The 25,359-nt window shown below is 35.7% G+C and overlaps 1 protein-coding gene across 3 annotated transcripts; it reads left to right on the top strand.

The window, feature by feature from the left end:
- Positions 1-25,359, top strand: LOC135614586 (pantothenate kinase 2-like). 3 transcript variants are annotated; one of them, XM_065112093.1, is made up of 24 exons: positions 2-156; positions 1,235-1,519; positions 2,062-2,271; positions 2,566-2,624; positions 5,518-5,634; positions 6,505-6,624; positions 6,701-6,795; positions 6,879-6,972; positions 8,669-8,800; positions 9,812-9,924; positions 10,131-10,323; positions 14,798-15,009; positions 15,923-15,967; positions 16,093-16,141; positions 19,663-19,745; positions 19,951-20,067; positions 21,307-21,370; positions 22,015-22,161; positions 22,254-22,412; positions 23,753-23,836; positions 23,979-24,176; positions 24,276-24,347; positions 24,682-24,821; positions 25,125-25,359. In XM_065112093.1, the coding sequence occupies exons 1-23, from the start codon at positions 21-23 to the stop codon at positions 24,778-24,780; spliced, it is 2,883 nt and encodes a 960-aa protein (XP_064968165.1). In that variant the 5' UTR covers positions 2-20; the 3' UTR covers positions 24,781-24,821; positions 25,125-25,359. The 3 variants fall into 3 exon arrangements, 2 of the variants coding, with proteins under 2 accessions (XP_064968165.1, XP_064968166.1); XM_065112094.1 differs by lacking the exon at positions 2-156 and adding an exon at positions 179-335; XR_010487600.1 differs by lacking the exons at positions 15,923-15,967; positions 16,093-16,141; positions 19,663-19,745; ... (7 more) ...; positions 24,682-24,821; positions 25,125-25,359 and adding an exon at positions 12,612-12,675 and having other exon boundaries at positions 1-156; positions 14,798-14,931.

The following is a 25,359-nucleotide window of genomic DNA, read 5'->3' on the forward strand; positions in this document are numbered from 1 at the left end:
CGGCTAAATGGACGGCGGATATGGAATCCTCCGATTCGATGTTTTGGAGGATTTTATTTGAGTGCTATCTGCCCCTCGGTTCGGGTGGGTTGTCTACCTTGGTCGTCACTCGCACTTCTCATCGTCAGCCGGCACATTGGACCGACCTCCTCCTGGGTGGGTGGAAAATGCTTCTCTTCTTCCCTTCGTATCTAATCGATCCTCAACAATTCCATGCACCTTCAGATTTGCGATCTCCTCGTCCACGCTTCGTTCTTTTTCTTCTTTTCTCGTTCTTCCGATCGGGAGGATACCTCTTCTTCAATCGATTGGGAATCATGGGGGTGGTGTTCGAGGTGGTTTCTTTGTGCTTCTTGATTTCTTTTCCTCCCGTGGAACTATTGTTTCTTTAGATGATTCTTTCTTCGGATTTGGTTTCAAGAACACTTCTGGCTTTAGTACGCTCTCCACTCTTTCTTTCTTCCTCTGTTCCGGTCCAAAATCTTCCTGTATTTCTATTTTTTCTGGGTTTTGAATCAATTGGACATTAGCGGAGTGCGATGTTATCTCTTTGTGCCTCTTGATTTCTTTTCTCTTTTTCGTGTTGGTTTCTGTTTCTTTAATTGATTCTTTCTGTCTTTTAACTGTTGGATTTGATTTCAAGAACTCGTTGTGACTAAGCTACGTTTGTTTTTTTACTTACGGTTTCTTGCTTCCTTTTGATCCTTAGATGTCTGATGTGGTCTCTTTGTTCTTCTTGATTAATTCTCCGTGTAGATTTTCATTTCTTGAATTGGTTCTTTCTCCATTTGATCTGATTTCACAAACAAGTTTGACTAGGATTTTCTTCTCTCTCTCTATCTCTCTCTATATATATCAAGACGGTGCATACAATGTTTACTGATATATTATAGTTTGGATTTTAATCAAGATGGATGAACAATTAGCTTCGTACTTGATGAAACGTCCTTTATTGAAATAATGTATAAGTAAAATATATGCATTCTTTACTGATATAATATAATTTCGCTGAGGATGATGAATATAATCAAGATCATGAACAATTAATTTCTCTCTCGAAATTCCATCCTTCATTGAAGCATTTGTCATAATTTTGAAATTTGAGGAGATAAATGTATGCTATAAGGTCGCTGAACGTTATGAGTTAATTCTACAATTATGCTATGCATTTCTTGTTGCTTTTCCTCTTGTTTTCCGTATGCATTCTTCAAGAATTATTGGTCATAATTAGCAGTTATTAAGACGGTTGGAGTAAGGCAGACCGTAGGCAAGGGAAGATTAATGGCCAGTGAACTCAACAACAGCAATCCTGACCATGACTATAGCAAAGAGAAGTTGAAGCATAGTAGCAAGGAGGAGATGGTGTCAACCATGACCAACTCAATGCACAGATCTAGCTCGCGGCCACAGCTCGATGTTAGTAGGGCTGCCATACAAGAAGATTCTGAGGACAGGAACCCTACCATTTTGTTGCCGAACCAGTCTGATGACATCTCCCACTTGGCCCTGGATATTGGAGGTCTTCTATCTAACCTACCATTTTCTTTTCCTGGTTGCTTCTTTTAGTTATGTTCTGTATAATACTAAAGAGATTCATCTTCTTCTGAGAAATCCATTCTGGGATAGAATTATCATGCTCATATTCATTGCTGATATATTGTCTTTTTCAGTTTTTTTGGATAGATGGTGGCCGTTGTTTTGTGAAGTTCTTAGGTTTTTTGCAAGGAACCAGTTAATGGTCTGTGTCACATTCTGGCTAGCCATCTCACTGGCATAATATGTCATTATGGACTGGCATATTGTCACAACCAGCCAGCATGATGACAAATTATAGAGAGAGAGAGAGAGAGAGAGAGAGAGAGAGAGAGAGAGAGAGAGAGAGAGAGAGAGAGAGAGGCAAGGGATGTAGCAGGTTATGAATGTGACATTGCCACTATTATGGAAGGATTTATCTGAATGCTACTGCTTATTTTTCAAATGACAAAATCATATTGATTCCAATTTATTATCCTCTGAAAGCTGTGTCAACATCTAATTTTCATGATGCTTCTTTGGTGCTAGGTTCCCTCATTAAGCTGGTATACTTCTCACGACATGAGGAACAGTCACCTGATGATAAGAGGAGATCCATGAAGAAAAGGTTTGGGCTCTCTAATGGTAACAGAAGGAGTTATCCGATTCTTGGCGGGAGGCTTCATTTTGTAAAATTTGAGACGGGGAAGTTGAATGAATGCCTTGACTTTATTTCCTCAAAGCAACTTCATCGTGGTGGTATGTATTGTGATCTTTACAGTATAGTAGTAACAGATGAGGACTACAAAATATTATTAGGTAGCTGGTGGTTAGTAACCAAGAGAAAGATGTGACTGCCAGAAAGCCGTTTGTTATGACAATCTGTTCTCACAATCTGATCTGAAACTGCCATTGTGATGATCAAACACAATAATTATTATCAGCAGATTAGCTTAACAATTTGGAACTAAGTCATGGCTCCTTCATGAAAAGTCCATAATATTTTTTCAGACTTTCTGTTAAATATTACTACTGAGTCATTTTAGATTATAGGGATTGATTCACCTTCATGGCGATCTGGGACTCAAACGGATGCTAATATAGTAATCAAGGTAACCTTCACAAACATTACTTATATTTGTTACATTTGTTACAGCATCCATTCTGCTCTTCTTTCAAATTATAAAATTCATTGATGGGCTTTCATGTAGTTCCTTGGGGTCTTTAGAGCATAATAATTTGAGAGATGCTGCCATAAAATTTTGCATCATTATGACCATAAGGTCAATTAATGATGTTGGTAGTCTGAGGTTATATTTCATTATTTTGTGCCAATCACTTCAGCTAGTTAAGTGTATGCATATCCTCTGAGTTTCTATGAATTTTCAGCTGAAAAATATAACAGAAATTTCTTTGAAAACAAAGTACTACATTCTAGTAAACCACCAACTGCTGGTAGTTACATTTTCGAAAAATAACATGCTTAATTCAGTTCCCCAGGTGTGAGCTGACGTATATAGATGACCAAAATTTACAACCTTATGAACAATCCTGTAAGCATTTTTCTTAATTTAACTTAAATTTACAACTTTACATTATCTTGCTAACTCCAAAATGTCATCTATAATGAACTTCAAATACCATGGATTTGAAATGCTTCCATTGGTATAGTTGATCATCCCCAAAGCAACTGATTGGATCCAGATGTTCTGCAGGCATTCCCTTCTAGCTTTGAACAATCCCTGATAAATTTAACACTGGGAGAAGCCAGCTACTATTATGTCTCCTTGTGAGTTCTTAATCGCATATTTTCAAACAAAGAACATACGTCATTAAGTATAGGCATGTAACACTATAAAAGAAAAACAATTATTCTGTAAGTCCTTTAAAACTAAGAAGAAAGTTTTTTATTTTTTTTCTTTCAAAGTACATGTCTGTGATCCGTAAAAGTCGTTATACAAAGTCTGATGGTAAATTATTGTGAAAAATTATTATGATTTTTTTATGAGATTTCCATGTAGTAGGTTGGCTGTGTAGTAACCAGCCCTGGTGCTGAGCCACCAATTAGCATTGTGTGTTTGCAATCCATGTCAAGTATAACTGAATTCCTAAGTAGCACTAGGTATCAAGGAGCACTTGATGCATTGCTGTGTTTGGTCACAAAACAACAATAAAGGTTGACATTGAGTTAATATTCAATTTTGGTTCATTTATGCTTCTAAAACCAGCACTTAATTTTTCTATTATTAAGTGTTAAATAAGTCTCCACACAGAAAGTGTGGAATTTTAAAAGAACAGTTTCCTTTTATTTACTATCTTGTTGTCAAACAAACGTGATAGAACTGATCCTAAAGCTTATACAGAGCTATAGTCTCAAATTCTCTTAACCTATACGTCATGTGGCTTTAGTAGATACTTGAATTTCTGTCTGAAATGTTGTTATTTAAAAAGGAGAGATTATTCATTTATCACATTGTCAAGTTGGATGTGCTAACCAAGAATTTACCAAGATAATAGAATGTAGAATTACATACTTAACAGAGGCACTTCTAGCTCTAACTTCATTAGTCATTTGGGGTTTACACTTCCACCATATCAGATAAGATCAGTCCGTGACTCCATGTGGTGATGTGCAATTGCTGACCTGGCTATGTGGTATACACCTATGGCCTGTTGTACTGTGAGGCTTTCATGCTGACATGCTTTTTGCCACCTGTTGGGAACCTGCTTGACTGCACTTGATGTACCATTATTTACTTGAAGAGGAATTTAGAAAATAGCACATTTTAGATAAGATATGCTTATTCTTAGTGGTACCTTTTTGAAAAGCCAACCTGAACATTGGCTGATGCTTAACTTGAACCACCGGTTAGTTCACATGATTTGAGAATAATTTTGTCTGTCCTTGTCTTGGAATACTGTGAAGTTGGTTTCCCATAGACTTGTTGCAGATTGTGTCATAACATGTGATCCAAACCTAGTGTTTTAAATTGTTAATCATTCATTCATGTTAGCCACAGAATATGATTTCTATGTACCGTTTATATGAAGTTGTACATGCAAACAAAGTTCGTTCCATCTTTACTAACTAATCTCATTAGTACTTTTCCTATGAGGTTTGCTGCTTTTTTTTTTGACTTAATGCATCTTTACTTGAACCAACACGATTTGGTTGCAATTATAAATGCATGCTGATTGTGCTATAGTAATTAGGCCAGAGGCTAGTCCCTGGATCAGACTTCAAATAGATGTCTGGTCACTGGTATAAGTTGGACATCTTAAACAGCCAAACGTGTCAAGCACTCCCTGCTTGTGCATTTTTTTTTCTTATGACCTTGCAGCATTTTTCTTTTTCTTATCACCGTAAGTCTAATTTATTTCTTGTGGTGGTCTAGGAGCCTTTTAATGTTGGTTTATTTGTTTATTTATTTTAAAAAGATGATAAGAGAACGCAACAATTGGATTTCCTTTGTTAATTTCTCTTTAGACTATTCAGTCTATGCTCAAGAGACATGGATATTTAAGTCCAATTATTCACAACCTTCATGGTGACCAGGCTTCCTATTTGTTTAACTTCAGCTAGAGTTCTTGGTTAAATCTGCTTGTGCATGTTTAAAATTGTTTACATTGCTAGTCGAAGCCTAAGCAATAAAGTATGGTGGTTGTGTGTTACTTGACAGTCGACAAAAAAATTTGCCATATCTGACTACGTTTCATCTATTAGTCTGACTAGCGACATTGCCCTCAGCAGAGCTGATCAACAGGGGAAGGTTCGTGTCAGATGTCTCAACCCTAGGTAATTAGGGTTCTTGGTAATCCATAGCTGATACCATACATATCAGTTACAGGTGTTGTGTTTTTTTTTTTTTTGCTTCTGACTTTGACTTTTTCTTGTTTAGTGGGGGTTGATATTGTGAATATGGTAGTCACTTGTACTCTGTATTTATAATTTTAGATAACACTGGTCTAACTAATGTTAGTGTACTGACTAGATTTCTCGAAAAGGCCACAGGTGGAGGGGCATACAAATTTGCTGATGTCTTGAAAGAAAGGCTTGGAGTTAGTCTTGATAAGGAAGATGAAATGAGTTGCCTTGTAGCTGGAGCAAATTTTTTGCTTAAAGTATGTTTTTTCTCATTTATTCTTTAATGCTATATTTGCAGGAATTTTTATCTACTGGCTTCATAATATTTTTTTTCTTGCTTAAAGTATGTTTTTCTCATTAAAGATGTGACTTTTGTACTTGTTCTCTTGCTTTTTCTGAGATGTTGATTGATGATGCAAATGTCACTTGATTTTTTTGCTATGGATATCATAGATGTTTGATGTTTCTATAATGTAGTGTTTCATTTGTTCAATTAAAGAACATGGGCCACAGATTACCAATTTAACAAATCACCTGACCTTAGCCTAATCACGATAAAAATTTATCACTCTAAAATCTGGACAAATGCGAACATTTTCTTTCCTTCTGTTTATGCATCTACCCTTTTCCGCAGTTGGAGGACCAATGTGACAATCTTTCTTTTTGCTGCTAGAATATTAATAACATGCACAAAAATGAATGGATCATTTTTATTAAGAATCTAGCTAAATAAGTTATTGCTCTGCCCACTTTCTTACTCAAGTATCTTAATGACCTGACACAGACTTGCTTTCATTTGTACATTAGATTCTTTGTAAAGAGAAATATTGAGCACTGGATCTTTCATTGGCACCTGATCATTCCCAACTTCAGTTAATTTAGACAGCTGGAACTGAACAAGAGTTGAGATGTCACAAGAAAGTTCTATAAAGGAAATTATACACTATAGCTGTGTCAAAGTAGGGATTCAGTGGGGTGACATTCTTTCATAATGCTCTAATTCTTTACTGGATATGGATTTTTGCAACAGCAATAATGTGCCAGCTGCTACACAATCTTTTTCTTCTTTAATGTCCTTTCTAATTGTTACCGTACATCTGATATTAATTCTGCCATACTTTGTTAAGGCAATACGGCATGAAGCTTTTACGCACATGGAAGGCCAGAAAGAGTTTGTGCAGATTGATCATAATGATATGTTTCCCTATCTTCTTGTTAATGTTGGTTCTGGAGTTAGTATCATCAAGGTACTGATTATCTGTAATCTTTTTTTTTTAATTTCTTGGTACATTAGATGTTTCTCTAACTGGTTTGCTTCATTAGGTGGATGGTGATGGGAAATATCAACGAGTTAGTGGGACTAATGTTGGTGGTGGGACTTTCTGGGGGCTCGGGAGGCTGTTGACAAAATGCAAGAAGTTCGTGCTTCTTCTTCCATTTGTAGACTCGCTAAGTGAAATATGTTTAAATTTCTTTCTTTCAAGATTTACACATTTTACAGTTTTGATGAGCTGTTAGAGTTGAGCCAGCAAGGAGATAATAGTAATGTTGATATGCTTGTTGGAGATATTTATGGTGGTTTGGACTATTCTAAGGTATTTAATATCTTATATCGTCTTCTTTCTGTTGCCTAAATAAGTTGACATTTATATTTTATTTTTATCATGCGTTATTACTGGGTTATGATTAATATGTGTAGGATAAACTTATAAGTTAGCTTTTATTGTTGCGTCCGGGTTACACTGCAAGTACGAACCACATTCATTTTAGGGAAGAGAAATCATGCTGTTGATGATGACTTAATGATATGCCTTTCGTACTTGTTATTTTGTTCAATAGAGGGAAATTTGATGCTGTGAATTGAACCTTGGGGTATGATAGGAGGTCATTGTGGTTTAGAGCATGGAACCACAGGTAGGGCAATAGAGGTGGGATTGGTTCCAGTTCAAGTTCACTGCAAGAGGAGCCAGAGCAGTCGCAGTTGCCATGGCTATAGGGAGGTGGCTGTGGGATCTCTATATTCCTCTTCTCTTCTCTGTCTTGTGGCTGTGGGAGGAAGATGACAGAAAGGAGAGAGGGAGAGATCACAGCAATTTTTTTTTTTTTAATACTTGTTTTGGTATGCTTTGGTTGAAACTGGTTATGTTTGAAATGTAACCAATTAGTATTTAACATCAATAGCCACTATGCTTTTGCCACCTAGAAAGGGTGATTTTCATAAATCGACAGTCCCCATCTGGGCCAGTATGTGTTGTACGTATCCATGAAATGATTTTTTTTTCTTATGTGCAAATTGTATATTGTGAAGATGGAATTTCATAGGTCTTTGCTATCTGCTATCAAGGTTTTTACGAATTGAGTTAGCTAATAACCTCAATTTTTTTAGGACAAGAATTCGAATCTTGAACCTAAGGTATGTAAGATGGGTATGCCACCACCACGCTAGTCGGTTGTGTTAAGATTTTTGAGATGAGGATTCAAACACTGAAGGTAAGTAAGTTGAGTATATTACCACCGGATTAGCCAGTTGGATCTAAAATTTGGGAAATTGTAAATGATATTTTGGTGATGGCAGGATTCGAACCCAAGAACTTCCTATCAACAGTCAAGAACCTTACCAATTGTGCTCATTAGCACCTTCATGACTTTCTTATAACATTTAGTTGGCTGTGATAGTCATGTGAGCTGGGTCCTAAAGAATCATGTTACCTCGTCTCGCTCTTCTCTTAATCACCAATCCTCTAACTGTGCCCATCAAATTTTTACCACAATTGACTTAATAGTTACATGTCTCTAGAAGTTAATTCTTCCTCTTGCTCTCCTCTGAGAGTAGGAATCTAGCTTAACAATAATAAAAGTTCTATAGCCACTTCATACTAATAATCTGAACAGTTAGAACTTTATTATTTTGTGCACTATTGTTATGACAAGAAAGCCCTAGGTTGTATTAATTGAATTATTTTTTCCGTCCATTTTAACTTCAAGTGCTATTTCTCAGTAGCACTATTATTGTCATACTATGTGTTTTTCCGTTGTCTCTGGTGTAAAGTATAAGCAAGTGATTAAATTCATCCTTAGTACACATAACAACATCCTTTAAGAATTGATCAACTAACCGACCGCATCAGACTTTGCATGTCTGTATCAAGACAATGTTTTTGTTATTATATTTCAGAAATCATTTTTGAACTGGTTAAGAGAACATTCAAGTGTCTTATATTAGCTGTGGCAACGTTGTGGCCTTTCTCTTATTGTGCTTTAAATAACTTAGACTTATCTTAATTGTTTTAGATTGGGCTTTCAGCATCAACTATAGCTTCTAGTTTTGGAAAAACAATTTCAGAAACCAAGGAACTTTCTGATTACAGACCTGAAGATATCTCTCTCTCTCTTCTGCGGATGATTTCATATAACATTGGGCAGGTTAGTTTCCTGACTTGTATCCATGGACCAAAAATTAATTTGCTAAGAGAAGTGTTTAGATAATATTTTTCTTTGTGAAGTAGGAACATGTATCTTGAATGTCTTCCTATTTATGAGCTCTGGCATCATACACCCATTTCTTGATGCATTTAATTTTATAGATTCATGACACTGTTATTTGTTATTTATGTTAGTCCAGTATTTCACAAGTTCTATGTGCTTCAAAAATACAATTAGCAACCTTGTAGTAACTTCAAGATATTTAGTCATATAGAGAGCGAGCCTTCGCACAATTGCAAGATTCTCCTATTGCAGCCTGGTATCAATTGTTTGAATTGTGGGAACAGCATTCCTGCATGTCGCATTCTGTTGTAAACTTGTAATACAAAACCAGGAGGGAAGGTTGAATTTGCCTGTATCAATTTGGTTCTTTTAGTTTGCTATTGTTAAAAATTTGGACTTGAACTGCTTATGATTATATATTAAACTGGAAGCTGACTGTGATTTTTGGAATGTTCATATCTGCCTATTGTTAACAACTTAGTTGGTACACTCTGAGGATCATTGATGCTACCCACCATATGTAATTGACAACTTGTTGAGATTATAGATGAAGCTTTACAACCAACTGTTGCTGCTTAATATGACGAGAACATATTCTTGTTAATATAGGAGTCTGAGTTTACCTAGTTTTCTGATCCTCAACGTATTGAGACTTCAGGTAACTCCCAACTCCTAACTCCTAAGTATGACGAGAATATATTGCTGTGATCCAGTTTTCCCATAGCAACTTATTTTGGTTCTCTGGAATTTTTAATCTTGTTCTCTTAATCTCTCTCTGTGGCCTTTATCCATGTTATGTCTGAATTTGCAATTATTTCTTGAATCCCATGAAGGGCTACTATGTTGTTTGTGATAATTTCTCTCAGTTTTTTACGTGATAGATGTTTTAAAATTAACTGAACCCAGAAAATTGGGATTGACAGCTTATTATTGTTACTGTTGTCTTAGATCTCATATCTAAATGCACTTCGTTATGGGCTGAAAAAAATATTTTTTGGAGGATTCTTCATTCGTGGTCATGCTTACACCATGGACACCATTTCTTTTGCAGTGCATTTCTGGTAATGTGTTGTCAAATTCACTTTAATTATAATTTTGTTAATTTTGTGAATATCATTACCGTATGCTTGTCAAGTTTATTCTAATTGGCCTAATTTTCATGTATTTGATGTGAAATCCGGTAGAAGTAATAGTTTACTTTCATAACTTGATTCTTCAGCACTTAAAGTGCTCTATAATATTTTGCTGGATGTTTCCTTATCCTTAGGTCTAAGGGACAGGCACAAGCTATGTTTCTGCGTCATGAGGGCTTTTTAGGAGCTCTTGGTGCATTCATGAGCTATGAAACACATGGCCTTGATTACTTGAGAGCACATCAGTTGGTTGAAAGATTTCCTATGGAGGCTCCTTGTATTGGGGGAAAGATTCATGGTCCTCCGCTTGGCAACCTGAATGAAAAGGCAAGAACATTGTTCCCTTTGTACAGTACACATTTGCTTGAATTATCGCACTTCTTATCATTACACTGCTTCCATTTGTCACCTTATTACTTGAGTGATTTGTAAATATTCCTATTTATCTTTAAATTCAAAATAGATATTTTATTATATACTAAGAATCATAGCCATAGGGGACAAGCCTCGTACCGCACATCTTATAATACCCTAATTTTAATTATGGGTAAATTGATACTTTGATTCATAAGTGAACCTAGGGTTAGGGTTAAATCCCCTCCCTCTTTATTGATAGTCGCCATCCTCTCCTCTCGTGGTAGACAGCATGGCCATTGAGGAAGGAGGAGAGAAGCCATTAGAGCATCTCTTACAACAATGACCAAGTTTAAAACAAATATTTTGTTATATAATACTAAGTATCATTGGATCAGCGATACGGGACAAAGCCTTGAACCACACATGATATAATAGACTGATTTTAATTAGGGGCAAATTGGTAATTTGATTTCAAGTGAACTTAGGATTAGGATTAAATCCTCTCCTTATTTATAGTCGTCATCTTGTCATGGACAAATCTATACACGAGGTGTTCGATGTAATGTTTGTATATTTCCGTATCTTTTGATTTTGTTTATGCATTGTAAAACATATAGAAAGATTGCAGTAGGCTTGACAGTCCCATTTTGGTTGGCTTTTGTGGTCGTTTTAGTCCTGTAAGCATAGATTGTCTACAGTCATTGCATAAAGACAAAACTACCTAAAAATAGGCCATCCAGATAACTATTTTGGGGTTTTTTTTATCTTCGTAGAGTGATGTGGAGTGTCAGCCAACATAGCACCCTAAAGCTACCTAGGTGGCACATGGTTAGATGGGCCTTTGGGGCAGTGTCTAGGGTTGGTTTGTTGTCTTATTCCTCAGTGGTATCATGTGGGGGCTTATGAGGACTTTTGGTCACGACAGACCAACTTGGACCTTTTGTCGCGCGATCGTTTATAGCCTGCAAAGTAGGTTTTGGGGAGATTGATACTTTGCGTACAAACATGCAATTATGCTGTACGATTTAGGCAAAATAAGCTAAGCCCGTGACATATGTTATCGGGATAAGACAAGCACATTTAGAATCACTTGGCATGAAAACGTGGGGGACCTAATGATTATTCACAACATTAAAGACCTTAGAATCACTTGGCATGCAAATGTGGGGGACCCAGCGATTATTTAATTTCGAAAAAAATAATATTAAATACACTAATCATAACATTAAAGACCTTAATTATTCCCTAATTAACATTATTCTACCATTAAAAAACATATTAGACATTAAGTTATACACCACATAGAATAGGCTTAGTTATCTCATAAATCAATAAAAATCTAGAAAGAGAATACATACCTCTTGATTAGAGTGGACTTCCTCTTAATTCTCTCAATTTAGCCCCTAAATTTGATCCAATTCATCAATTGTAGCTTTGTTGAGTTTTAGGAGAGTAAAAATGTGAGAATAAGAGAGAGATGTGAGTGAAAAAGAGTTTGAGAGAGTGAAATGAGTTGAAAGAGTCAGGAGAAAATGATTTAAAAATCCTTTTCTAAGCCTTAAACGATTAAATTGACCGTTTGAAACAGGGCAATCACAACCCATGATCGGTAATGCTTACCGATTCGTACAGGTCGGTAACGGTCGAATTTCGACCATTATCGCCCGATACAGACCCCATATCACTCGATTCGAGGTCAAGTGATTGATACCGCCCGATAAAAGGCAGTCCACGTATTGGTATCTTGTCAAATCAGTACGTACCGCCCATATTAGGCGATACGCATTGGTACAATAAACCTTGGAATCAACTATATGAGACAAGCCTAGTACTACATATCAGATAATATTCTAATTTTAATTAGGGGCAAATTGATAATTTGATTTCATAAGTGAACCTAGGGGTAAGGTTAAATCCCCTCCCTCCCTATTTATAACCGCTATCCTCTCCTCTCATGGCAGAGAGCACAACCATTGAGGAAGGTGGAGATGAGACAACATTACTTACAACAAAGACCAAGTTAGGGACCCGATTCTCTTTGTCTTCCTTATCTTTCATAATTAAGTTTAAAATAGATATTTTGTTATATACTATGAAGCATCATTGAATCAGTCATACGGGATAAGCCTTGAATCACGCATGATATAATAGATTGATTTTAATTAAGGGCAAATTGGTAATTTGATTTCATAAATGAACCTAGGGTTAGGGTTAAATCCCCTCCCTCCTTATTTATGGTCATAATCCTCTTGTGGCAGATAGTATGACTATCGAGGAAAGAGGAGATGAGGCACTTGGGCATCACCTACAACGAAGATCAAGGTAGGGATTCAAATTTTTTTGTCTTCCATATCTTTTATAAAATATGATTTTATGATGAAGGAAATCTCCTTCTTAAGCTCAAAATAGATATTTTGTTATATACTACTAAGTATCACTAAATCAGCCATGGGGGACAAGCCTTGTATAGCACATCGTATAATATCTTAATTTTAATCAGGGGAAAATTAGTAATTTGATTTCATATATGAACCTAAGGCTAGGGTTAAGTCTCCTCCCTCATTATTTATAGTCATCATCCTCTCATCTCGTGGCAGAGAGTTTGGCCATCGAGGAAGGAGAAGAGGAGATGTTAGGGCATCACCTACCAAAAAGACGTTAGGGCTTATGATTCCTTTTGTCTTCCTTATCTTTGATAAAATATGATTTCATGACGAAGGAAACCTTCTCGTCTCTTCTTTAAAGTTTTATTATTCTTATTTATTTTATTGATCTCTCTCACTATATGTATCAATTTATGAAATTTTGTAGAATGATTTTTCATGATCCATGGACCTGTATTCATGTTGAGTTTTATATGTTGTGTGTTTTCCATTGTCTTATTTTGAGTTGGGAAACTTTCAGTTGTGTAGTAGATATATTAAAGGAAATCATGAGTGGAGAATTGATCTACAAGAGGAAGGGAGAGATAACCTCGTGTGGTCCTTTAGGCTAGGCACAATGGGTTCACCTATTGCTGCCATGTTTGAATAGCAACCCGATAACCTAGAAGTCCAAACTTGTAGTTGTAAGTCATTAATTTGTCCCTTGAGAAGTGCATGGTTGAAGAATAATTTGATTGCTAGATAGAAGGAAATCATTTTGGTGTGTTTTTATGTATGACGTGAAATCATTAAAAAAATTATAAAATCAGAGGATGTACTTTTGTAAACAACTATGGTTTCCTATCCCACTTTGCCATGTACCTGGAAATGAGGCAGTTCTTTTATCTTTAATTTCTGGCACTGTATTATCCAAGAACGGGGAAAATAATAGGTCAATTCTTATGTAGGTGTTGTCCTTTTTTTTTGCAATGAGGAAATATTCGTGGTCAGTAATTTGTATAAAATCTCAATTCAGATTTGCATGTATGTGGGAATCCAATGTTCCATGGTTGAGTTTTAATCACAAAACAACATTTACATAATTTTGTGGATCTTAGTTAATAACTGCATGAAACTTTTTCTTTTACTTTCTGTTCTCATATTCTTGCAACCATCCTTCTCCTTCCAGTACTCATTAACCACAATACAAGCTGAACCTCAAAAAAGAAAAAGGACTTTATGAGTTCCTTTTGGTTCAAATAGTGGAATTTTATTTAAAACTCCTGCAGTTGAACATACTATGTTGCTTCCCAAATGATCAATTATATATTTCATAATTACTTTTATTTCCTATATGAATAAGGAAGTATAAATTATAATATGACATGTGATATAAAAAAAGATGGAAGAAAAAGAAAAGAGAAAGATGTATGACTTGTGATATGGATTTGATCCTTGTTATGTGATATGTATGAAATATGACGTGTTCTTTATTTGAACAACTTTATTACATTGCATGTAATTAGAGTAAATATATCGATAAGTAGGCTTCATGCATGATTGATATGATAACTTTATATATCATCAATATATGATCAGTATATGACTATGTTGATGCTTTATTCATGCATGACATAGACCCTTGTATTTGTTAATATCGAATCAACATATTGTTACATGCTAAAAATAAGGACATATTTGTTTGAAAGTAGCATTATATCAGAAGTGAGAGGTGAAAGTGTATTTAGTAATTACTATTGTTTTAAGAAAAAAAGTTATTAGCTATGTGAAAATGACTTTATTTCACGCACGGACTGATCTTCTTGAGAACCAAGTTAGGTTAGATCGAGGCATGACACATCATATGTCAAGTTCTTTTTTATAAGGCAAAGGATATTCCTTTTCAAGTCTGCAGAGAACTAGAAATTCAGTAGTATCTGATCAAATGGGCATGTAAACAATATTCATCATACTTGTCATCATGTATTCTCTTCTTGTTCCTATGCATGTCGGTTTCAGTGGCTGTTTCATCTATTTTCTATGAATAGCGTGAGTTATAGGCTTGATGTGATTCTTTGCAGATTTCGTGGCTGGAGAAGTTTGTTCAGAGGGGTACTCAGATTACAGCTCCTGTACCTATGGCTCCACCTGGGACAACTGGTATGGGTGGCTTTGAACGGCCTTCATCCAGGGGCAATACTTTGCGTTCAGACGCAAGTGCTGCATTGAACATAGGTGTTCTTCATCTTGTGCCCACACTTGAGGAGTTTCCTCTGTTGGCAGATCCTAAGATGTAAGTCTTCACAAGATATTGAAGTTCTGCAGAATAATTACTGGGTATTTCATTATGTAAATTATGCCTTGCTGTAAACTCACGTGATGTACTCTGAGCTGAAGTTTTTTTATGAAAGATCAACAGGTTTTATATAATTTCTAATTTCTACAGCTTCCTTCAGCTTTCCCTCAAAATATATCTAACTTCAGTTTTGTTTCTATATCCGGGTAGTTAATGTGCAGATGCCTGAGCGCATGTATCTTATTATTGATGTGTATATATTCATGCATCTCCTAGTATCTGTATGTTTGCCAATGACTGTTTGTTTTAGAGAGTTTAACTTTGTATGGGCAACCATCCATAACAATGTCCTTGCAACGGGTAAGGATTGCTTTGCTATAAGAATAACTTAGTCAAACCTGAAAGGCTGAATTAATTATAGCTATTACATGAGTATCTGATATATTTCTGTGGCATTGTCTTGTGTTAGACATGCATCATTATGACTCCATTGTTTCAGCACATGGTCTTACTGTTTTCAAGTCTTTGATGGTCTTTTTGCCTGTCTCACAACCAATGTAGTTAGCAGTAAAGCAAATGAGCATTTGTTTGTATCTTACAAGAAATGTCTACTAGTGCTTTTTTCTCCTTTTCACTGTATCCCATCAACTCTCTTATCTGTTATATTGATTGGTCCTTTCATTGCATCCCAACAACAGTATTACTCCATTGTTCTGGTTTTATCTATTCCATTGTACTGGTTAATTAATTCTTTTGGGCATGCTAGATTCATATTACATGGATTATGTTCATCTTGTTCTTAGTTTTGTATCTGACTTATCGTAAGCACAATTTTTTCTCCCTCTTCCAACCTTTCACAATAACCTTAAATTATTTAACTTCATTCATTCTTGATTATCTTCATTTGCAGGTATGAGCCGAACACTATTGATCTCTTGGATCATGGTGAACTGGAGTAAGTTGCTTTAAGTTACTCTATTTGTTATTCTTGCTCATGCTTTTTCTTGATAAACTGCTGTTGGAGACTTGGAGTTATTCACTGTTCAAAAGTATTCATGTGCAAGTTGTATCATGCTGTAGGTATTGGGTCACTGTGTTATCTGAGCATTTGCCTGACCTTGTTGATAAGGTATGAACTATGAAGCATAAAAATTTTATCTATAAAGTCATTTGCTCATGCTCACTGATTGAGGAAGCTTTTAAGATACATCAACATGTCCAAATATCTTGATGTTGCTAACTTGTAAAGATTGGGAAACTGAAAGTCCTACTATTTTGGTTTAAGCTTCACTTGTTAGATTCCTCAACTGTCTTCATTGAAAAAATATTAGTTGATTCATCTGGGAAATTCTTCTATAAAGAATTGAACAATATATATATTAGAAGTGTGAGCACAGGCCAACGTTGACCTCTTTTCTATAAGGAGATGAAAGGTCAAGGAAAGAAAGTATTATGTATCTATTTAACTTTTTTATTCCACTTCTTTGCCAGTAAATTTCACCATCTTATTAACACTATCAGATCCAAAGTTAAATCAGTAACTTTCAACTGAGCACATCACATGTTTTATATATTGAAGATATGTGTGACATATAGGTGTATGTTCATTTGAACATGAGCTTGTCCTCAAACTGAAAGAAATTGATATTATTTTCACTTGGAGTTGCCTCCTACTCCTTATTTCTTCCTCGTCTTTGCTGAACATGATCCTGTGACTTGAACTTGAGGTCCATGATTTCTCATTTCTTATACACAAAAATAATCTTTACTTATTTTATGCATATCAAACCATCTAACTTTACCATCAATATTATGATTTTTAAGTGGTCGTTTGTTGCAAGGATTTTAATTTCGAATGATATCGCCCCTATCGGGCAGTACGTACCGGTCAGCCATCAGACCGATACACGGGCCGCCCACTACCGTGTGGTACCGTCGATTAGGATTGTTTTCGCCTTGTTACCATCCAAAATTGATCGGTAATGGTCGATTTCGACCGTCGCGGCCCGCTATCGGGCGATATTAGAGGGAGAAGGAAGAAGAGGGAGAAGAAAAGGGAGAACCTGGAGATCCGACACCGCTCTCCCTTGACGATCTTGATTCGTCGCTGCCCTCCCTTTTCTTCCCCCCATGTCTGAAGAAGAGGGAGAAGAAAAGGAAGAAGAAGATGTTGCCTCCTCCTCGTCTGAGGCGACAAGGCCTCAGTAGGGAGAAGAAATCATTCCCCATGCGGGAGAAGAAATCGCACGTGGGGAGACGAAACGAGGTGACGTCTCATCTTCTTTTTTATTTTTTAACTATATATATATATATATACACACCGAGCGATACGCTAAAGTGTACCGCTCGATATGCTCGTACTGTACCATACCGAGTTGAGATCGAAACTCCAGTATGGTATGAAATTGTAATCCTTGCTTTGTTGAAGATATCATGCTGTAATCCCTGAAGCTCAGTTCAGAGGTGTGCCTACCAGAACATTTGTCAAAAGATTTCACTTCATGGGACATGTAGGGCCTCATAGAGAACATATGTGATGCAGATAGATGACCTGGACTGCAGAAGGGAGTATAATCCATGCTTGCAGAGGACAATTTTCAATTCTCAAGACTGTTGAGGCTCTTGTTGGTCATCAATAAAGTCCAGCCCTCAATGACCAACAAAGTCCAGCTCTCAGATTTAAGAACAGCAGCTCTATGATTGACAGACAAATAATGGAGGAGGAGGAAAAATAATTAAATAAGAGGAAGAAGTAAGAAGGGTTGTAAAAGTGCCCAAATGAATAAAAATTTTAGACTTTAAAGCATGGTTCGTCTTACCGGTCCATACCAGTGTATTGACTAGCTATTGGTACACTACATACATAAGAGCGTAGTGATATATTACCCGTACCTGTCCGCTGTCAAACTGGTATATACCACCCGTACCGAGTGGTATGTTGCGTATGACAAACCTTGCTTTGGAGTGGATTGAAGAAAAAGTAGTTACCACCCAACGAGCTAGGGAAATTTCATCTTTTAAGAGAACTTATTCATACCATAAAAGAAATCAACTGCCTCCCATATCTGAATGGTCTCTTTGCACTTCTCATTAGAAGCCCCATAAATAATGGCTGCACAATTTTTTGGTGCTTCAGCACAGGTGCAGATATTTGTTGGATCCCTGGACTTGGAAATAGCAAGCCAAATTCAGATTATCCCAACCATGCCCTAAGTGTTAACCAGTAGGGGCTAATTTGGGACATATTATGACAAAGAATGGTGAGCTGTTGTCTAAGATGGACATAAAATAATATCAGACTGTAACTTTGTAGATTTTCCAACTTTGAATTGATTGCAAGACAGAATAGCACAAATTAGACTTTGATATAATCACATTTTATCAGTTTAAAGATGCTTTATATAATGACATATATAAATAAAGTAGCTATAAACTTTGAAACACAACCTGAATTGGCTCAGACTCTAAACCAGACTTGTCTCCGTTAACTATCTCAACTCGAATCCAAGTATAAGTTTATCATTGTATATTAATATATAGGGAAAACAATTTTAAATACCAAGAAGTTATGTAATAATGATATTTTTTATTATACAAGTCAACAACAACAGTAATAAAAATCAAGGAATGCAATTTCAGGTGCTAGACTCATGCCATGGCCAGACTGGTACAGGTCCGGCTTGGCAGTACCCAGTGCTGAGGGTTTGATCATGTTTCCGAGTCTCTGACTATATTGATGCAAAACAAATTATTCTGCATGCTGAACACTCAACATAGTGGGATAAATTATGAGCTAAAGAAATGGATAGGACAATGGATGAAGGTAATTTGAATTTTTACTGTAGGATGATGGAAGAGCCTGCTTCTTATGAGGAGTTAGGCTTGGTCAATCTTTTGGCGCTAAGGGAAGAATGCTTGAAGGAGTTTCAGTTTATGGATTCCTACATCACAATCAAACAAAGATTGGTTTGGCAAATTTGAAGTTTCTAAATGATTAGTAAGATGAAGGTGAGGCCGTGAGGGAATAAGAAGAATAAGCGGTGGAGGAAGAGGAAGGAAGTAGACGGTGGAGGATAAGGAAGAAGTGGAAGAGGGAGTAAGAGGAGGCGATGGAGGAAGTGTAGGAAAGAGAAGTTTAACAGAGGAAGGCAGCTGGCCATGGGTGGATGGTAGCAGGGATGGTGCTTCATGCATTGAGATGGAGACATGAGCCCTTATTGGTTTGGCAGCATGTTCTTTCAAAGTTTAAAGATTTAAAAAAAAAAATTGGACTAGATCTAAGAGCTCCACACCTGGACCAGTCCTGGTGAATTGCAGACTCTGATAGAAGTTATGATGACGAGATCACGACAACAGTGAATAATATTAATAGTGCTAAATAGGACAATGATAATGAAGATAGTAGTATTTATGCATATAATCTATGTGTGCCAATTCTAAATGATTTATTTTATCTTAGTACTAGCTGTCTGTATACATCTTACATTTGGTTGGACTTCATAATATTTTCAGATCAGTCCCTTGAAATTTCAGGATCATCATCTAAATCTATAACCTTACTGGAATTTTACCTCTTACTGGCTATAATAGAAAAAAGGACTAAAATCGATCACATTACTAATGAAATTGATGCTTATCACTATCTTATAGGCAGTAGCAAGTGAAGGTGGAACTGATGATGCCAAAAGAAGGGGAGATGTATTTGCGCATGCATTCTCGGCTCATTTGGCAAGGTAAATCTGTCATTGTAGGTTCCAAAAATTGGTATTAGAATATGGTTCGTCTGAACTTTTTATTTAACTGCTTTGATCATGTTTCCCATTGTGTTGATGTAAAGCAAATGATTCTTCATGCTGAACTCTCAACATAGTGGGATTAATTATGAGCTAAATAAAAGGAGAGGACACTTTATAAAGCAAATTTGGATTTTTACTGTAGGTTAATGGAAGAGCCTGCTGCTTATGGGAAGTTAGGCTTAGCCAATCTTTTGGAGCTAAGGGAAGAATGCTTGAGGGAGTTTCAGTTTATGGATGCCTATATCACAATTAAACAAAGGTTGGTTTGGAAAATTTTAAATTTCTAAATGATTAGTTTGTGCCATTTGTTAACTAGGAACAGGGATCCTCTTTGATCTCTTGAATCATTAAGTAATATGATATTTCTTTCTATCAGAAATTTCATGTAGACAATGTATTGTGATCATATTTCCTTGCCGTTTCATTGACTAGTACAATGTTTGCTATAGAACTTTTTCTAATAGTAAAATCTAACTCGTTACTTGTGTTATGATTGGTGGAATATTTTCTTCCTCTTGGAAATAAATGCTTTAACAATGCCAAGCCATTTCGCCTAGATAACGATTTGCATTTTAATGTGATAATTTTGATAAGAATTATTGAAATAAATGATGCAAAGTCAGAATTTTACAGATCCATAGTTAAATCTGTCTATATGACAATAAATTTTGCTTTTATAAGGAAAGTAGAAGTTCCCTACTTATGATTCTTCCAAGGCTTGTTAATGTACTTTAAAATAATAATATTTTTCATTTTCATCAGAAATTTTGTAGTCCTATTTAATAGTCGATTTGCTTATACACCGTGAGCAAGATATTATGATCTTATATTTGCATGACAGCTTTTATTAGCCTAATACACTATATATGTTATTCATTGGCTACTTTCTGTTTATGATTAAAATAGCCAGGTTAAATTATCTAGCTAATTGATTGTTGCTGCATTTTATTATTTGTTGTTAAAGTGTTAGCTATATTGTTTAGCAAAGAACAAGAGGGTTATTCTAGCCCACACTTTATCCCTGTTATTTAGGTTAACTCCTTCTACATGACTAGTTTGACCTCTCCTCACATTAAGTGTTTGGCAGGTAAAACCAATAACCAGCAACCTAACTTTAAGCCTAAACTGAGTGCAGCCTCTGTATTGTGTCGAATGTGTTCTTTGCATTACTTTTTGTCTGTAGTATTTTTTTAATTTCCCACTTATAATAAATTTAAGAAAGAATTGGTATATCCTAATGTTCCCTTTGTTACCTCTGGAGCTTGTTTTTAGCAATTTTGGGATAAGGCCTTGACATTGTGATATCTTTTTTCCATGAGATTGATGCGATCATTTCTAATATTGAATAGCTCTTTGAATTTTGTCCCTAACAACTATGCTTGTAGTGCCATGAGTGATTTCGACATATAATACATGTTTATGCTTTGCAACTAAATACTGATTAGAATCTGATGTGTGGGTATTTGCTTATTCTCCAATGTTATCTATTGTGATACAGGGAAAATGAAGCTTCTCTTGCTGTTTTACCTGACCTTCTTATTGAGCTTGACAATATGAATGAGGTATACAATGTGACCCTTTTTTTTGGCCATAGATCATGACATTTAGAAACAGTGTTGAGTAGAGCACTTGGATAATTGGATAACTTTATTCATTTTCTTTCTTTGAGAATACTGAACTTGTAGTAATATCATTTTATAATTGGAGAGGACTTTATGCACTTTCTAACAACTAGAACAATTTCCTCATACTTTCTAATTGTTTGAGCACTATGCCTTGATGAAATAAAGCATTATTTAGCGTTGAAATGAGGAATCCAAAGGCAGCTCACTGTCTCATGTAACAACCAATCTATAAAGAAGAGTTTGACAATTCTTGTTTCCTTAATACGCATTTCTTTGCTGGCTTGGAAATATGTACTAGGGTTGCTTTGCTTAAGATATATTGTTCATTAACTCATGACTTTGTTCTTGATTTGTTTGCATGTTGTCAATTGATTTTTATCATAGTGTACGTATGACATTTGTTGTCACATGAACAAGCTAAATTAAAATGGTTGTTTTTTAGATTAGCTTGAAAAAATGGGCTTATAAGCAGGAAGTTTATGATATGAATCTTGGAGATACCTCTGAAGAGTGAAGGTTGTGTGTTGATTGAGGCTTGCTACACAGTATATTTCACTGACAGGTTGTGCACTGATTTGTAGGAAGATAGATTGCTTGCTCTTATCGAAGGTGTTCTTGCTGCAAATATCTTCGATTGGGGATCTCGTGCTTGTGTTGACCTTTATCACAAGGGAACGATTATTGAAATATATCGGATGAGCCGAAAAAAGATGCAACGACCATGGCGGGTAAATTACTAGTAATTTACTACCATAACAATTACTTAAACATATGCTTTCCAGATACAGTTGAGCATAGCCAGAGCTGCTTTTTTTCTCAGGTGGATGACTTTGATATGTTCAAGGAAAGAATGCTTGGTTCTGGAGATGAGAAATCCCAACCATATAAAAGAGCTTTGTTCTTTGTTGATAACTCAGGTGCTGATGTTGTTCTTGGGATGCTTCCATTAGCTCGAGAATTCCTCCGTCATGGAACTGAGGTAAGCTAGAAATGTAGCAAATAGCAAAATAGGTAGCTGTACGTGTTGCAATTTTTTTCTACTAATACTATCATGTATAAAACATAATGTTTGTCTTGTATGGTCTTCATATGCAATCGTCGGTGAGGAAGAAGAACAAATATTTTTATATATGTGCAAAAGAGATGGGACTGGTCATTTTTTTATTTGTGGAACTAGATTGTTTTAAATGCATGTTCTTTATATGGTATGTGTACTCTAAAACCTCAGGTTGTCTCTCAGTCGTTCATTTTGAAAGAGTTTTTCGACTTTAATGGTGCTTTTTCTCTCTCTTTTTGAAAGAATATTAATCACTTGACACTCAAATTATTAGCTTGGCATCCAGTGTTTGATGGAAATTCAGACTGGTTCTTATAAAGATCTAAAACCTGCTGAGATTCTTGGAGGTTGCAAAAGTATTGTAGTTATGGACATTATGCTTTAATTCTATTATTTCATTTTATTTTACCCTAAGAAAGGTGCCATTTGCCAACTCCTCACTTGTGTTTGTGCTTCTTGATGCCATCCTTGTCCATTCTGGGAAAAGAACATTTTGGCAGCAGCCTGTTCTCTTTTGTTCTTTGTGTATTTCTTTCTCTTATTCATCTCTTTTTTGGTCGTTGGCAAGACTGAGGGTTGAAGATGATATGGTTAATGATTTAGTGCTTCACATAAAAAAGTAAAAAACATTAATATGGGACTTCTCTTTGTTGCTTGTTTCAGTCGTTGCTACAAATAATTTGACTCTGTTAAATTTCATATTTTGGAACAGCGTAATCATTTAATATTCAGTGCTGCCAACTGGTTTTTGCAGTTCCCACAAATGAACATATTCTGAGTCTCACTTGATTCTTTCATTTGAAAACCATTTGCCAACATGGAAAAAAAATGAAAAGATATAAAATTGTTCTGTTTAATCTTCCTGTTTTGTAAGACTTAGCAAGCAAAGAAATGCCTTGACAAAGTATTCGTCAACTACATTTATGATATGTGCTCGAGTGCAGGAAATTGGATGCATCTTTGTTCTTCCACAAATACAAATGTAATCTCTACAAGGATTTTAACTATAAAATATTTGTGCTATAGGTGAAACATTTGCTATATATTAATTTTCTCATGGAGACATTACTTGAAAGATCTTCAAGTATGTTTCTTCAGAAATTTCTCAAACTTTAAATTGAAAGATCCATTGTGTATTTAATATCCTAACCGGTTCGAGTGCTCTTGACCAAATTAAAACTGCTAGAAGCATATGTTCTTTTAGTATGATTAAAATTTACAAGTGATAATACAGAGCATATGATGATATTCCCTTGCTGCAGGTTGTCCTGGTTGCAAATTCCTTGCCTGCTTTAAATGATGTCACAGCTCTTGAACTTCCTGAAATTGTGGCTGAAGCTGCAAAGGTTGGTGTTACCTAAATGAACAGTTTTTTGTCTTTTAGTAGCCTTTTCCAGATCAAATTGATTTGTTGTTGAGATCTCCCACGACTCTTCAGCATCTCTCTTTTTAAGTTTTAACATGATGGTTTTGTCTAAAACATTACAGCACTGTGATATAATTAGAAAAGCTGCTGAAGCTGGAGGATTGATAATGGATGCAATGGTAAGTATACAAGAAGATGAATTGAAAAATCATTCAACCTCAGTGTCCTTGATGGTTGCTGAGAACGGATCTGGGGGCCCTTGCATAGATTTACGGCAGGTCAGCTCAGAGCTTGCTGCTGTTGCAAAAGATGCAGACTTGGTATGGCAATTTAAATTTCCTTTTAAACACACTTTTCCTCAATATATGTTATCTACTACAAATGCTTGTACATCTGAGCTGGCTTTGAATGTGATGCAGATAATCCTGGAGGGAATGGGGCGAGCCATCCATACTAACCTAAATGCTCATTTTAATTGTGATGCACTGAAGGTGAGGGTATTTGATGGAGTCTAGGATAATCAATTTGGATATATTAATCCGTTTTAGGGGACCTGAGAAAAGGGATATATTAATCAATTTGGATATATTTTGAGTATTCATCAATAAGCTGATGTTGGGCCTACTAATATAGCAATGCATCTGGTTCTTTGGACCTTGGCTTCAATTAGGTTGCCAGTTATTTAAAACATGACTTTGGTTTGACCATTAGAGGTCATGCCTTTACAAAATTCCAAACCAAACCTTTGAATATCCTTTTCCATCATGCCTTTACAAAGTTTTATATGCTAGCAGCCTTTAGACAACTCATAACTGTCATTTTCAGCTTGCAATGGTGAAGAATCAGAGATTGGCTGAAAAGCTTTTCAACGGAAATATATATGATTGTATCTGTCGGTTTGAGCCTGGTAAAGAACAGCTATGAAACAAGTGCATTCAATTCTCAGGTGTTTTGACTTGACACTGGTAAGATGATTATGTCACGCGAGAAGCATCAGATATTGATTTATTGGTGCATATTATGTCATATTTTACCATTCGGAATAAGTAGACTAGTAATGGTACTTTAAAGGAGTTAGGGTTTACCCCCCTACTACTGTGACATACATATCTTAAAATTTTTGTTTATCTAATCTTAAAAGGTTTTAATATGCTTTTTGCATAACATAATCACTTGTCACAGTTATTTGTTCATTATCATCATGGTGCATCTGTTTTATTCTTTACCAGTTTGTGATATCTAACTTGAGCAACTTGAACCTTTTGCAGGCACAGTTCTGCTTAATCATCCTCACCGAAATTGATAATTATGATGCTGGCAGAAGTCTTGTATAAATTAAAAACTTCATCAAGCCCGAGTACCAATAGCCTGCTGACTCTGTAGCATATCAATGTACAATGGAAAATAAAATTAATGCCTCTTTGAGATTATTCACGATTTTCTCGTTTCTGTATTTCTTATACAGAATATTTTCAGGAAATTTGTCCATTTAGTGCTTCCCTA

The sequence above is a fragment of the Musa acuminata genome, chromosome BXJ2-6 (genome assembly GCF_036884655.1).
Source record: "Musa acuminata AAA Group cultivar baxijiao chromosome BXJ2-6, Cavendish_Baxijiao_AAA, whole genome shotgun sequence".
NCBI lineage: Eukaryota > Viridiplantae > Streptophyta > Magnoliopsida > Zingiberales > Musaceae > Musa > Musa acuminata.